Source organism: Lindgomyces ingoldianus (assembly GCF_010093535.1).
Source record: "Lindgomyces ingoldianus strain ATCC 200398 unplaced genomic scaffold BDR25scaffold_12, whole genome shotgun sequence".
In the NCBI taxonomy this organism is placed as follows: domain Eukaryota; kingdom Fungi; phylum Ascomycota; class Dothideomycetes; order Pleosporales; family Lindgomycetaceae; genus Lindgomyces; species Lindgomyces ingoldianus.
This window is the reverse complement of record NW_022985173.1, coordinates 1,032,093-1,047,530: the sequence shown is the minus strand read 5'-3', so window position 1 is coordinate 1,047,530 and position 15,438 is coordinate 1,032,093. Positions and strand designations below refer to the sequence as shown.

At 43.7% G+C, this 15,438-nt stretch overlaps 5 protein-coding genes across 5 annotated transcripts; 2 read left to right on the top strand and 3 right to left on the bottom strand.

The window, feature by feature from the left end:
* Nucleotides 1–3,021: 3,021 nt before the first annotated feature.
* BDR25DRAFT_313396 (uncharacterized protein) lies at nt 3,022–3,561 on the bottom strand (the record flags this gene model as incomplete). Its single annotated transcript, XM_033691377.1, has 1 exon — nt 3,022–3,561. One exon carries the CDS (start codon nt 3,559–3,561, stop codon nt 3,022–3,024), a length of 540 nt encoding a protein of 179 aa, XP_033549073.1.
* A 1,577-nt stretch (nt 3,562–5,138) lies between these two features.
* On the top strand, nt 5,139–5,753 carry BDR25DRAFT_313395 (uncharacterized protein; the record flags this gene model as incomplete). Its single annotated transcript, XM_033691376.1, has 1 exon — nt 5,139–5,753. The coding sequence occupies one exon, from the start codon at nt 5,139–5,141 to the stop codon at nt 5,751–5,753; it is 615 nt and encodes a 204-aa protein (XP_033549072.1).
* Nucleotides 5,754–7,368: 1,615 nt separating this feature from the next.
* BDR25DRAFT_302974 (SIR2-domain-containing protein) lies at nt 7,369–9,366 on the top strand. The gene is made up of 3 exons (XM_033689915.1): nt 7,369–7,625; nt 7,691–8,727; nt 8,777–9,366. Exons 1-3 carry the CDS (start codon nt 7,400–7,402, stop codon nt 9,002–9,004), a joined length of 1,491 nt encoding a protein of 496 aa, XP_033549071.1. The 5' UTR covers nt 7,369–7,399; the 3' UTR covers nt 9,005–9,366.
* Nucleotides 9,367–9,880: 514 nt separating this feature from the next.
* On the bottom strand, nt 9,881–10,642 carry BDR25DRAFT_353933 (uncharacterized protein; the record flags this gene model as incomplete). Its single annotated transcript, XM_033695237.1, has 6 exons — nt 9,881–9,979; nt 10,007–10,031; nt 10,081–10,148; nt 10,199–10,248; nt 10,300–10,485; nt 10,516–10,642. The coding sequence occupies 6 exons, from the start codon at nt 10,640–10,642 to the stop codon at nt 9,881–9,883; spliced, it is 555 nt and encodes a 184-aa protein (XP_033549070.1).
* A 2,947-nt stretch (nt 10,643–13,589) lies between these two features.
* Nucleotides 13,590–15,414, bottom strand: BDR25DRAFT_353932 (uncharacterized protein; the record flags this gene model as incomplete). The annotated part of the gene is made up of 12 exons (XM_033695236.1): nt 13,590–13,608; nt 13,662–13,713; nt 13,750–13,856; nt 13,901–14,022; nt 14,077–14,220; nt 14,260–14,403; nt 14,429–14,522; nt 14,579–14,648; nt 14,712–14,812; nt 14,869–15,026; nt 15,065–15,267; nt 15,333–15,414. The coding sequence occupies 12 exons, from the start codon at nt 15,412–15,414 to the stop codon at nt 13,590–13,592; spliced, it is 1,296 nt and encodes a 431-aa protein (XP_033549069.1).
* Nucleotides 15,415–15,438: the final 24 nt, after the last annotated feature.

The following is a 15,438-nucleotide window of genomic DNA, read 5'->3' as shown; positions in this document are numbered from 1 at the left end:
TCACTCTATTTTTTCTTTCTCTTTTTGTATATTTTTACCATTAGGTAGACTCCTAATAGTTCTGTGTTCATCTAAGGTATCTACTTCAGGACAATGTTGAAGCGTGTAGATCCTTGTAGCCTTTCTTTTTATTATATTTTCTTGCGATCTTCTGCTTTTATGTCCAAGTTGTTCTTATGTATTTTCATATTAGAAATGCTAACATTTGTATGAGTTAACCTCCGCGTCTGTGTGCCGGGCACTCCTACGCACGCTGGGACAACCTTAAGGTTCTTCAAGTTGTTCTAAGCAATCTAGAATCTTCGCACGCGTTTGAATTTCTATGCTTTGTATAGATTTTGTTCTGCAGCTATTCCTTAATATTCAAGACTCCTCTACATTAAAATTACATTCGCATAGCGACATTCTCGCCTATTTCTCCGTGTCATAAAAGGACTGATGGAGAATATGACCAAAACTGGTATAAACTTTTTTTTTGGCTACAGCCTAGAAGCTAGTAGAAACATGTTTGAAAAAACTGCAACATTGACCATAAGTTTATAGGATCCCGAGGGAAGACTTGAGATGCTGATCATTGGAAGCAGTTTTGGCGCGGAGGGTTTCTCGCCAGGTAACCGGGGAAGCTACTTCTGCAATAGCACTGTGCATGGCTGCTTCCCCGATTTTTAATCGACTTTGAAGCTTTAAAAGTCTTGTTGTATTTCTTTTGCTTCTTACTCGCTCTGCGTTTCTGTTCATTTTCACACTGGAAATTATGGTATTTACATTTGCTAGTTTAGCAAAAGTGTTGCAGAAGTGTACTACTATTCATTACAGTTAGTCGTAAAGATGTAGAGTACCTGCTGCCTTCCTTTGTATTTCCTTATTCTACTCCTTCCGATGTTTTTTTTTAGGGTAGAAAATCTAACAGGCCGCTGCATTCGCCGAGCGAACGGTGGGATTGCCTGCTATGCACAAGGTCTAAGCAGCGCTGAGGTGGGGTGGTGTGCAGTACGTATTGCCTTGCCTAGTGCAGCCGGCTGCTCTTGAATCCTTGCTACTACCATTTTGCAGAATCAAGGTCTTGTCTCTTCTTGTCCTTTTTTATGCTTGATTAATCTCATTAGAACGTGCTTGACGCTCTTGAGAATATCCTTGGCGCTAGCATGTCTTCCTTCTAGCTCAACATTCACGCGCTGAGATCATTGCCGTCTTCTATTTCAGTACAAGATCGGGTTTCTTCCTACCCTATATCCCGCTTACTTAGAATTTAAAAGGGGAGTTGTTTTGTATTACTTGATTCGGTCTTATATCAACCGTACCCAACCTGATTACTAAAGAAGACTAGGCCAACCGTACGAGAGATAAATATGCGGTATACCAAGTTTATAGAACATATTGACTGCTTTGAGATGATCTAGACGCGGGCCAAATCTGTGGAGACTTGAATGAAATCTAAGATATGAAATCTGGAGGGCTAGTATTACCTCTAAGAAATCACATTATGCTAGGTCACTCGAATTTCAACTAGTTTAGGCAGGATTTGCGCCGTCAGAAAGGGTTTACCGGGGTCCACCAGCTCGCAATAGGAAGTTTGCTCATCTCCCTTAAGAGGCAGCTAGAGCGCGGAGAAGACAAGAAAGCTGCAGAACCGAAATATGCGGTGCAACAACCAATCCTTTGTAAAAATGCTGCGCGCCTTAACCGCCCTTGCTATTGATTTAGCCTGCATGTGCTACCGCAGCACACATCTGAAGTTCTGAAATTAGATAGGTTATACGTGGAAGGAATATGCTCCCGGGATGCCTGGTCGAGAGAACGTGCGGAATAGCGACACCTGACACTTGTATTTCGAAGGCGATTAAAGGAATAACGTGGGGCGATTGCCACAATATCAAATCTGGAAAGGAGGTAGTTAAAAGGACAATTAAACACGGAGAGATGTAAGGAAAAAGTCAAAGTTTAGATTAACAATAGTAACAAAGAAGACATGAGAGTGCAAGTACTCACATTTCTTCCTAGCCATCTACTTTGTTACAAAATGACAGTTCAGTCAACCCTGTGTTCCCCGTATGAGTGTTTTGATATGAAGCCCTTATCGGAGTGCCGACGAGAATCACGGGATGATGCAAGTGGCTTGAAGGAGCAAGTTCATCCGATGTTGAAGTGCCCAGAACTGACTTATGCAGGTACGCAGAAGTAGCGCGCAGCCATGAGGGAGACCGATGCTGATCTTCAAGTCGCGATGTTTTGGCAGCAGAATTAGGGTTGGCAGAGTCGTTAGAATGCGATCAAGGAAATAGGACGAGCTGCTTTTCAGGGTCGTGGCGCATATGGCAGAAAACTTTCCATCCGATCTGAGGACATGTGGGTCCTCGTGGGTCTCCGGTGGAGAGGAGACCGTCCGGCATGAATCGACTTGACACAACGTACTATGGTTACCGGGGTAAGTAGTGCTGGAACGAACTGCTTCTAAGGAACGAAAATAAGTGCCAACCGGTCGATCCAACCAACTATTAACAAGAATATCGACTTCGGCAACATACTAAGCTTATTGCTTTGCCAAACTACCAACACAACTTACCCTCCCCACTGACCATAGTGTGACTGCAACGAAGGCTACAACCTCAGTGTTCTTCGACATGGAGAGAACATCACCAAGAAATGCCATCTACCGTCACCTGCGAGATATGCGCAGCAAAGGATTAGATATTACGGTGTCAAAGGTAAGAAGGAAATAAAAGAATCATGTTTTTTGAGGTAAGAAGCACAACCAACATTCCTCCGTCCATCCACTCATCCACTCATCCCATCAAACATTACGGCCGGAGCATACGACGAAACCAACTATCCCAACAAAGCTAATCATCCAACAAGGTATAATGCTGCCAACTCCAATCTCCCAATCCGGACCCCAAAAGAATGTCCACGTCGCGTCGTAAAGAACGGTTCGAGTCCAGGATGCGCCAAGCCCCCGCTAGAAGATCCACTATTTTCTCATCCCACTCGTGTCGCTGCTAAGTTTTGCTTTGTGCGTGGTGTTTACAACGCAAGCATACCGAGGAAGCCCAGGGCTCCTGCGAGGCCGGCGCCGACGACGGCTGATGGGTATGCGGCTCCACCCGTTGAAGAGGAGGATGGGGCTGCGGAGTTGGCGCCTCCGGTAGAGGAGAGAGTGGCGTGGCTGACGGAGGTGATGCTGCTGGAGTTGCGCAAAGAAGAGACGCTGGCGCTAATTGAGGCGCTTGAGGTTACTACAGCGCTGGAGATGTCGGTCGAGGATGCGCCAGTCTCAGAGGCAGTGGTCTCAACAACAGTGGAAGCAGGATACAGCTTTGGCAGATAACTCTTCACGTCGGATGGGAGAGCCTGGTACCAGGATGGAGTTGAGCCGGCGGAGAGCGCAGACGCAAGCATCGAAGAGAAGGCACCTGGATCTGTGAGGGCGAGAGAGACCGAATCCGGAGGGATCGCAGTCGCAAGGACAGATAGGACGGAGGCGCCCACGCTGTCAGTGACGCCTGGGAGCTGTGCCATGGCGCCCGTGGCGGACAGAGCGAAAAGAAAGGCCTTAAGCTGCATGTTCAATAGATAATGATGTGCGGAATAAGATGAGCGAGTGTGGAGAAGGATGCACGACGTCAACGACGGTATCTAGGCGGCGGAAAACGAGAACGATGGCGGAGGTGCAAGATTCAAAGGGTGAAGAGCGGAATCTCCTGAGCACGAGGATCCTAGTGATATATGAAACTCGGGAGCGGCACATCTCACGATGGGCGGCTAGCCTGCCCTTTAAATTACCCTTGCTTGTCCCCAAACTAAACCCCCCAAAGCTACCGTGCATGAAATTGAATCAAGTTTAAGCGACGGCCGAGTCAATCTTAGTACAAAGCAGCTGGCAATCGGACAAAACCGTCCTGGCGGAGCCTGCTTCGTCCACGTAATTGCGAATGGTGGCTGCGCATTTTCTGCATGCAGCTATTCGCTGTACTACATTACCCACACAAAGAGAAATTCTCAGCTGAGAAACCCGACGTGGGCAACTCTGGAATCTGAAGCTCAAAGAGCAACAAAATTTTGCGCTAACATGTCGAATTCACGCAATGCCAACCATTGCCCGCTGTTCCTCGGTCATTAAAATAAGACGTGGAGAAGCTTGATTAGCAGGCCAATTAGAATGCTGCAATTGCGATTTGGTGAATGCCTCATTTCCACTTTTTAAGGGACGCTTGGGGCGAGAGTTGAACCCCGAAAAACGGTTTGCCCACGCCGAACGCACCACGAAAATGACCTGCAGAGCCGGGTCCATCCTCTTTTCCACGTACTGCTGTACTCTGCAAGGCGCAGTGTTCAATACTTTCAAAGGCACCGAAGCTTGCTTTTGATGCTTGGAGGACGCGTATTATGTGCTTCTAAGCCTCCTTGAAACACGGCACGGTCATCGCATTACCCAATATCATGTCAATAACACCCAAGCTAACGTCCTGCGCATCAAGATCATCAGTCCACTGAGCTATGACGGAACAGAGTGACCGCATCTTTCACCTTCAGCAATCGGGCAGCCCTGGGAGCTCACGTGCCCGACCCACACGCCCAGGTCATTCCCAAGCTTCTTCAAGCCTCGTAGCCTGTGTGTGATGAGGCTGGTCTCACGAGATCGCACATATATAATCTCCGTGGTGTGTTCCTGAAAAATTGATGTGTTCTGCTCTCTGCTCCTCACGCCATCCTCCACACGGCTTAGCACTCTAGCAATATGTTTGACGCGCCTATTTGACAAAGCATGTATTCTCATCTTACGCTGGTATGCCGCGCATGGTTGCAAGACATACGTTCTCTGGCCCAAGAAGACATGAATCTCAATGTGAACTTTGTTACTGTGGTAATGTTCGAACCTCGAAGGATGGACAGGATCTCAGACAGGGTATCCTAAATCCGCCTCGTATTCCCATGACTCCAAGGCGGAAGGCAACAATTGGGCTCAGTGCCTTTAAGTGCTCCTTCTCATATCTCATTGATTCTGCTGCTATCTAGTCCTTCCTGTCATTCATCTTGACCGTTCTACTCACATTCCAACACCTGTTACCATACTTTGCATGAAGCCTTAAAACAACCTAATCATAATCCCAATATTAATCATCCTACCGTTTGTATTCATAATGCCTTGGATAACAACTGTCCTTTATCCCGGAATACCTGGCCGCGACTGGGACGCCACAACAATCATAACGTACATCTCAAGTCCCACAGACATCTACACTCGGCTGAGCCAATCTACCCTCTCTACTACCAGATCCCGCCGAGCTCGATCCTCTACGGCGACGGCTGTAACTGCGACTGCAAGTTCAACAACGATGCTCGCATCGACTTCGACACTTAAACCTCCGGTTCAGACAACACGTCCATTCATAACCAGCCCAGTAGACGGCTCTTCCAAGAACACAGCACGCGCAATCGCGATCCCGATAGCCGTTGTCGCGGCAGTTCTCATTATTATAGCGGTTCTTTATGTCTTGGCGAGGAAAGGATATTTGGGAAAGAGTTTACAAAAGAATCCCTACATCGCGAAGTTCAAGCGAGAATCAAGGGCAGCGGCGAAGGCCAAAGAGGAGGCGAAGATGAAGCATAATAGTCTACCGGAGCTAACGTCGGTGAAGATGGAGGGGGCTATGCCGGAAAGCAAGTCCGCATACGATGAGAATACGACGGCGCGAGTGTCGGGAGCACCCGCGCCTGGGAGGGTGGGAGATCCGGATATCATCCAGCGCGTGTGATTCGACTCCAATTAGGGTGGCTGATTCCAAAGAGGTTTCGAGAAATCCAGGGCATTTGGTGTAATTGAGACTTGTGAAGGACAGCATATGCCCAAAGAGGAGATACTCATCCGGGATAATTATAGAGCCCTGCTGAATTAGCATTCAACCAGTACAGGCCATCTGCTGGTGGTGACACTCTGAGCAAGCGCTTTCTCAGATATTGGCCGTACGACGAGGTCCACCTTCGCTCTACCTCCGTATCGCTAATATACGATTCAACGAACCGGCCTCTTTGCAAACCCCGTAAGGGTTCATTGTATCACTCAGTATAACATAGTGGAACTTCGTACCGTACGGCTTTAGGGTAAGCGTCTCGATGTCAACTCGAAGAAGCTAGATATAGGTAAGTGTACCACGGATACGGTTCGCTTGGAGGTCGAATTCGGATGGATGGTACTGCAACTTTACTTCATGGCGGGACTGCAAGCGGACGAATGGTTTATAATCGAACATATCAAGTTACAAACAGGAGGGGGGAGATGCCATAAATTTGCCTGATGCTATTTGTAAAGACTTGGGGATCGAAGCATTGCTAGCAGCAAACAACCAAACAAACATGTGAGCGAGGTGGATACTTGGCAGTTTGCCGCCAAAAAGCACACCTTCGCGGTGTATTATGAAGCCAAAATCGTCTGTTCACCATCTCACGAAGATCGGGATAGACCGTCTGATCAGTCTCGGCATTGAAAACTGGGAGGTTAAATAGATTGTTGGATCGCACCAAATGTGAGCTAAAGATCCCAACAAGAGCTCAACAACGTTTCGATGCGAGTGCCAAGATGTTGAATAGATGGCGAAGTTTGGTCCACGAGAAAAGGTCGACTGCCCACCAATCAACACAGGTGGCAGCAGTTTTGTTCATAAAATATGCTTCCTCCCCTGCTGCCTTCTCTAGGTTAGTATCTGGACACTGGCGACTACTGTACCAACTCCGAAAGCCCAGAAGTCTTGATCAGGGATGGACGAGATATGACAAGATATGATGCCTGATCTCGGCAGGCAGTAACTTGAATCTGCTCTGGGAAACCGTTTGGACCCGGCGCTTTGGGTGGCGTGATTGCAGGCAGAATCCAGCGGGAGGATAAGTAAATGGCTAATATTCCAAAGCGAGCTGGAATCCATCTAGCTTCGTTTAATGGCTTAAAGGGTATAAATGGACAAGGATATTGATTGATGGCTGGAATAGATGGTTTTACAAATCATTTGTTCAACACAAAGGATGAGTGGCGGAGGTTGACGAGGAACGGGAGAAGTCGGAGAAGAGTGGGAGATAGTTTTCCGATCCCTCTCTGCGTTTCTCTCATTGCTTTTATGTGATGGCTGCAGGTAGCATGCACATCGAGGGTCCGTCGAGCATGATCGCGCTGAGATCTCGCATGCGGCATCTAGATCGTCTGGCCAGTTTTCTCCGGCGTAGAAAGGGAGAATGATACTAGCGCTAGCAAAGGGTGCGAGGTACAATGTATTTTAGCGCGGCTGTGTGAGAGTAAATAGAGATACGCTAGTCTGTATTCGGCTAAGCGGAAGCTGATGGCATTCATGCGATTCCCGACCAAGACTTTCACTCTGACACTCCACACTTGCTGATTGTAACTGCCACGGCGATGGCTTCCGCCGGAAGCTCCTCAGGGCCCGTCATGGTGCAGGAAATGGTTCCTGCTCCTATCATTGATTTGACAGCCGAGCCACTGGGTGAAGGCGCGTATGATGCAACTAGGACGAGCAACGCGTCTGCCCCTAAGAAAGAAGCGGAGGAAGAAGAGTGGGAGTCGGTCTCGCTTTATGAAGAGATACTCGACGAAGTTGAGGCGTTTGAGTATTCGGCCGATGGTGAGTTTCGCACTCCCAGTCTGCGTTCATCGTTCCCTGTCGGCTCGGCAATTGACCATGGCTAGGAGGAGATGTCTGTACCGTCGATGAAGCCCGCACGTACAAGAATCGCCTCCACGAGGTCGGCACCAGCCAATTTATCCTCGAGACTATCACTACCGGCAAGGTTACAGCCCGCAAGCTCTGCACCGCCTTCGGGGTGCGTATACCCAAGTTTCTGGAGAATCTGCATGACGAGGCATATTACCAGTTGCTAGGGCTGGCTATAAATCGGGAGTTGAACAAGCGTCGCCGGCTGGAACGGTACAATACAATCGACGACGCGGCGCGACTGCTGCAGGAGCGTAAGAATATTATGGTCATAACGGGCGCGGGCATCTCCACAAGCCTTGGCATCCCGGATTTTCGGTCCAAGAACACTGGTTTCTATTCTAGGCTGCAGGAGATGGGTTACTCGGAGCCAGAACAGGTCTTCGATATCGGCAACTTTGACGAGGATCCAAAGACTTTCTACACACTGGCTGGTGACATTCTCCCGGATCTAAAAAAGTGGACCCCAACGCATGAATTTATTCGGCTCCTCCAGGACAAAGGCAAGCTGCTCACCAATTACACCCAAAACATCGACAACGTGGAATCACATGCGGGAATCCGGGCAGAAAAACTGATCCAATGTCATGGCTCTTGGGCCACCGCAACGTGTCGCAAATGCAAGTACAGGATCCCCGGCGAAGACATATTCGACGATATCCGCGCGCATAAACCCGCTGAGTGCGCTCGTTGTGTTCAAGAGATTGCCACTCATAAGCCCGGTATGAAGCGAAAGCGGAGTTCTAATGGACACAAGAAGCGACGTGGTCCTGGCGATGATGATTCTGATTCCGACGGAGCGTATGACATTCCACAGCCTGGAATTATGAAGCCTGACATCACATTCTTCGGTGAAGCACTTCCAGCAAATTTCTTCGACAGGCTCAAGACCCAAGATAAAGACAAAGTCGATCTTGTCATTGTTATGGGTACCAGCATGAAAGTTGCCCCTGTTTCTGAGATTCCTAACTTCTTGCCGCGGGACGTGCCCCAGATTTACATATCTCGTGATGTGAGTCATTCCCTGATACCCTTGCAACCACGCTCACAATTTTTTGTAGCCAATCCACCACATTAACTTTGACATCAACCTCCTCGGTGATTGCGACGCAGTCGTTGCCGAGCTCGCTCGTCGCGCTGGCTGGGATCTTACCCACAAAATGCTTCCTGCGGGCCAAGTCGCGGTCGTCGAAGCCGTCGAAGACCTCGAGGCTACATATAGCGTGAAAGTCGGGGGTTCGGCGCTAAAGACAGAAGCAAAGCCGGAACCCACAGAGTCCAAAGTCTAAACTTCAGCATGTATATCAATGGCGTTATTGACAGGCATTTCATGGCGGTTCGGTGCAGTGTTCATTCGAGGTCCGGTCCTCTGCATTTTGCTCTTTGTCTATCGGGCTGGATTGCGAGGAATCGATTAATGATGAGGCTAGCCGGGCGGATTCTGGAGTTCAATGTGGCGTTCAGAGTAGGATGCATGGGAGCAATTATGAATGATGGGCTTCCCTTTCATTGTGGATAGATTTCCTTCGGGTGAGGGGTGGGGAGAGTTCTCTTTGTGTATTCCCCCTCAATCTAGGTATGAATAGATATAGTGATTGCTGAATTTGGCTCCGCAAACTACAGCATGTTATCCCTTTCAATAGAAAACAATTTGGGTAGATTCTCTCTCTCAGCCTTGCAAGAATTAAGATCCTTGTGTCTGTTACAAATTTGAGGATTGCTACATTCTGTCGTAAGTGGCAATATGCAGGACCTGTCACTACCACCCCAGCTTACAGAATAGGCGATATGGACATTTATAACATACCAAATATCGTTGGCGATGAATCAGGCTACGTCGGGGTTGTTGACCGTAATAAGCTTCATGACAAAAGAGAGTGAGTACCTACATGTAAATTCTACTGTTTTAGCACAAGTCTAGTAAAGTGTGAAACAGATTTAATATATATACGTTGCATTGGAGCCTGGGTTAGATTTGCATGTCATTCTCCAGGCTAGGTGCATTGCGTGTCTAGGAAAGAAAGGGGGCTTAAGGCGATACAAGAAGCTACGTCCTTGCTATTTGGAACAGGGGGCAACTTTCCGTCCCTGATGTTGCACCGGAAGCTCTAGGCATCTTACTTCCCCACCCCAGGAAGCTCCTTCCTAAACAAGCCAAGAGGAATCTACTTCTTCGGAATCTCGCCACAAAATGGACGGTTTAGAGGCTTCAGAATCAGTGGTGAGGATTTCGTGTCGTAGTCTTTGCGCGAAGCTACCAGCATCTAGTCTTCGCAAAGAGGCTGTTGTACTGGAAGATTTTCAGTATGGCCTCCACTACACCCATGATTTAGAGGAGTAATTCGTCATCGAATCTGCGGACGACAAATCCAAGGCCGAAGAGTCGACCAGAGGTATATTGTCCAAATGGAATAACTCCGAAAGGAACGCCTGCTATGCGGTTGGTCAGTGGTAAATATCTAAGTCGAGGAAAAGTAACATACAGTGAAATATGTTCGGAGCACAGGCTGCGGATTTTGCAAGGTACTTACCACTCACTGCATAGTGCTTGGCAGGATTGGTAAAGTAGACGGTACCACAGCACCGAGATTGTCTTTGTCCAACACATTCTCAGTGGCGTGTGTTTTGGCTAGTATTGTGCGTTCCGCTTGCAGCATTTGGTATTCTCCCCAAGATAGATTTGAAGCTAGGGCCTCTTCACGCCGCTCTTGGCCCGGATGATCTATGGAGGAAGCGGCATTTAGGTTTAGATAGATAGGATGAGATGGGCCTTAGATGACCTAGAGTGGAACATAGGGACATAGGGAGAGAATCTGGTAGAAAGGGACCTGTGATACATCCTGGAAGGGATGTGACTTAAGGTGGAACTTAGATGAGAAATCACATAAAGCGAAACTAGGATTAGTAGAAACAGGCTTTTGCTTCATCGAGATGGAATCAGCGTTCCCAACCGTACGTAATACGTTTCAACTCGCTGTTTTTTAGGCCGTAACTTCTTAGTTTGTTAGTACGTTTTAACGTAAAGGGAGAATTTAAATCTACTTACAGGGCGTAACTATTATAGCTTACAATCCTCCTACATTTTAACAGCTTGTAAGACGTTACAGCGTATACAGTCTACTAAGTCCCCTATTTTACTATAAATATAACCCTGCTAGAGCTAGTTTTTCTGCAGTTAGAAAGCCTTAATTATTAAGCTAAAAAGCTTATTTCTGTTGCAAGTAACAGTTCTTCTACTTTTAAAAAAGAACCTCTTATAATTACAGCTTATAAAAAAAATAGATAAAAAGTTAAAAGTAATTTTATATAGTATAAAGTAAAAAAGTTATCTAACTTATTTCTACTAAGTAAAAGAGTTAGTAAATAAAGGGCTGTTATTATTAGCTATAGTAATATCTTTATAGTAGCTATTATAGTACTGCTATAACTCTGTTGTTTTCTACTGCTTTTTATATAAGCAGCTGCTAGTAAGGAGGCTTATGTTAATAGAGAAAGTCCTTTTAAAGCTTTTATTATAATAGTTACTACTAAGTAACTTATGTTATGTAGGCTTCTAAGTAATGTTATTATTATTAGCTTTAGCCTTAGCCTTTATATTAACATACTTTTAAAAAATAGCTTTTATTAAAGCCTTAGCTTTTTTATGCTATATAAAGTGCTTTCTTTAGTAGTTCTTAAACTAAATAAAATAAAGTTAAGGGTTTAAAATTATTACTACATAGTAATAAAATATAAGTAGCTTAATAATAAACTTTTTTTAGTATGTAAGCAACTTTTCTATGCTAAATACTACGCTAGATTTAAGGTAGTAATTATTACTCTTACCTTTAAGTTTATTGCCTATATGTAGGAGCTTAGTATAGAGGTGTTGCAGGTTAATAATAGACATCTAAAGAGAGCTATAGAAGCTGTTACCCTTAAGGCATTTTATTATAAAGTAAAAAACTTTAAAAAACTTATAAAAGTAATTAACCTTTTTTTATTTATCTTTAGTAATAACTTTAGTAAGAGTAGAGTTACTAAAGATAGTAAAGTTTATAAAGTTGTTATTAGTGCTTTTTTACTTATGTATAAACTTAGTAATAGTGTCCTTAAGCTTAAAACAGCAGAGAAGCATAAAATAAACACTATGCTAGTATACACTACTGTCTTATATAAAATTAAGCGTTCTAAAGCTTTAAAAAGGGTTGTTATTATTAAAAGTAGCCTAAAAAGTTATAAAAGCCTTTTATTATTTATATAATGCTAGCACTATGTTTATAAAATTATAAAGTTTTCTAATAACTTTATAGCAGTAATAGAGGTTAAATTATTTCTAAGAAGCTGCTTAAGTAAGCTCTACTTTAAAAGCGCTTATTTTTTTACTATAGATAACTGCTTTTACTACTAGCTAGATTATATAGCCAGCGCAGCGTATACAGTGCTTAGAGGTAAGGGGCATATTAAGATGTTAAGTAAAAGCAAAGATAGTCTTATTATTATTATTTAACATATTATTAGCTACTAAATAATAAAATTTTAATATAATTTTAAAGTTATTAATAACTTTAATAATCTTTAGCGCTTAATTTGCTCTAGTATAGTTACTGTATAAGTTGCAGAAGCTAATTAAGATGTTGCAGTGTTAGTAGTTAACATTTACACAGTATTATTAGTTAGTGTTTAGTTTAATAAAAGATGCTAAGACGCTAAACTAATAAGCTAAAGTACACTTACTAATAAAGTGCAACACTACACCTAGAAAAAAAAAGTAGTTTAAAAAAGTTTATATATTAATGCTTAACATAATTTTGCTTTAGGCTATTTTTAGCATTATTTAAATTTCCTACTTCTGCTGCGTATATCCCTACTGCACGTAGGACAAATATGTGGTGTTAGACGCTAGAAGGGCAGTAAGAAGATTAGCTCTATTTTAAGTAATAATACCTTAAAGTTCTACTAATAATACTGTATAAAAAAAAATATTATAAAGTATTACTTAGTTAATAACTACTACTTATAAAGCTTTCTTCTGCTAAACACTATAAAAAATAATATATAATAAGCCTATAACTTTATAAGCTGCTTTAAATAAACTTAAAAAGATTCTTAGCTTATTAAGTAAGAGAGCGCTTTTACTTTCTTTACTAATATCTATCTAGTGCTCCTTCCTAAGGTAGTAGATAATATAAGCGTAACTATTAACTTTTTTTACCTCTTTATAATTGCCTTTAGTGTGGCACTTTCTATAGAGCTACAACTTTATTCTAGAGGCGTTTTTTTTATTATTATACACTAAATTAGCTCTATAAAGCTATATCTAAAATAACTAATAATTACTATGTAATTAGCTCTTATGCTTTACTTAGTATCTAAGCTTTTTTAGCCTTAACTTTTTATTTTCTATTTAGATGTTGTCCTACTTAATAGCAAATAATACTTTATTATTAAAAGTAGAGTTATCTAGGTACTTTTTTATAAGAGCTAAAAGACTATTAGATAGCATGCTATTATAAAAAAAAACTAAAAACTCTAATAACAAAGACTTTAATTAGGCAAGTTAATAAGAACTAGCGTAATAAGTAACCTTAGTTTAGTAAAAAAAGCTAGCTTAAAAAGATCCTTAGAATAAAGCTGTACACTTGCTACACTAAAGGAACTAGGATATCTAGCTTATAATAAGTAAGTTTATAAGCAATTATAATTCTTAACTAAAATTATAAGATTCTACGCCTTAATCCCCTTCTTTGCTAGCTTCTTAATTATTGTACAAACTATAGAGTTTTTACTTAATTATTACTCTAAAAATATAACTTTAAACACCTTTTTAACGCGTCCTTATAGCTATCTAATAAGACCTTATATTACTAGAAAATATTGTCTCTCTGAGACGTATTACGGTCTGTAATGGGAGCTGGCTCCTACGTACGTTACGGCTCACACTCCTCCTACGTTTCAACGGCTCACGTGACTGCTACGTTCACGTATCTACGAGTCGTAGTACGTACGGTTGGGAACGCTGGATGGAATGCCGTCACATTAGGATAGTACTTACCTTCGTCATCCGCAGGACCTGGGTTAACTTTGTCGAATTCGACTAGTTTGCGTAAGCTGTGGATTGGCGTGCTCCGTAGTGTCGCGAAGTACGAATTAAGATTCGTTCTTAGCCAGTGATATTCATATGCTAGCTAGATGCTAATCCGGACAAGTGTCGTAACGGACAATCGGAGATAATATTTTGCAGTACTGGGTTAGCTTCCGCTCCACAACGTAGCCCATGGGAGTTCAATGCTTTCAACAATGGAAGCACCCAGTTTTTGGAATTGGACTAAGGTTGCATTACATGTTGAATCATCTGTTTCGACTTAACTTCTATAGAAACTTTAGAGGAAATGCCTATAAGATCGTTGAAGCGCTGGACTGGTGGTCCCCAGCGAGTTTTGTCTGATATTGGAATGGTTTCGCTCCAAAATAAGTCCTTACCCAAGGCGCTGATGTACAAGTTCCTCCATTTACCGTATAGCGGCTAGTTTCAGTCAACCACACGTTTGAAAGAAGCGTCGACAGTGACGGTGCCTTTCATATCAGGCCTGATAGCGCATTTAAAAATGTGGAAATATCCCAAAATCGATTTTGCAATCACTCCTAGGATGTGGAAAGACGGCGATGTATGGAGAATACAGCCTCGTGAAAGTAGCCCAACAGTAGGCTAAATGTTGTATAGAGCGTTGAACGCAGCAGGATAGGTCGCTGAGCTCTGTGGTGTCTGTTCCTAAAGTAATAAGTGAAAATTTGGAGGATACCGCGACTCCAAATCCTGAAGATGATCTACAGGGTTCCTAAAAGTGTTAGATACTACTGGGCTAGAACTTTGGATAGCATACGCTGAAGTCAGACGGAGAGACTGTACGCCGTCCAATTTTCGACCATCCAGCATTTTTGAACTCTGCCTCTCTTAAACTCATATCATGTGGATATTAAAGGGAAAAATATTACTTGAAACCCGCACGTTCCTACGGGGAGCCAGATTTATATACAAGAGGTCACTTTCCTGGAGATTTCCCCAACCTATGAGAACTGCATTAGCGTTCTGCGATTTTTCTAACGATGAAAGAAAGCTCCAAGTGGACATAGTCTTGAAGGGTATAGACAATAAATTATAAAGGGCGCTCACGCAATAGCATGAGGCTGTGTTACCTTTAACAACGAAAGGGACTCCATGGAGAGGACCTCGAATGAGATTCTTCTTCCGTTCTTGATCTCTCTGTTTAGCAAGCTGAAAAGATTGTTTTCCGGGCGGAGCCCAAGATTGGATTGGGCCGGAATTCTGCGCTATCATCACGAGCAATGCGCCGCTGATATTCGGACACTCTCCGGTCACTAGTGACGGTTGTTTTCAGCAAGCAAAGTATGTCCTGAGTTATTGCAGAAATCAAGTCAACAGATTGTGGGAAATGGCGCGGCAACTGGCTATGGTGCCTCACAACTAGGTTGGTATAGAAGGTTGCTGAGGCGACCAGGAGGATGGTACCGATGGTGGAGAACCGGAGAGGCATCTTTGTTTCGTTTGATGCTTGAATACGTCAATCTATTTATGTGAAGTGACAGCAGCCGAAAAGGGATTAATTGCATACTGACCGCTGCGGAAAATTCGTGAGCACAGACATTCAGAAGGTTGATTCCGTGGGATGTCGATTGCAGTCGCAGGAGAATCTCGCATCACATGATAAGGCTAAGCTTTCTA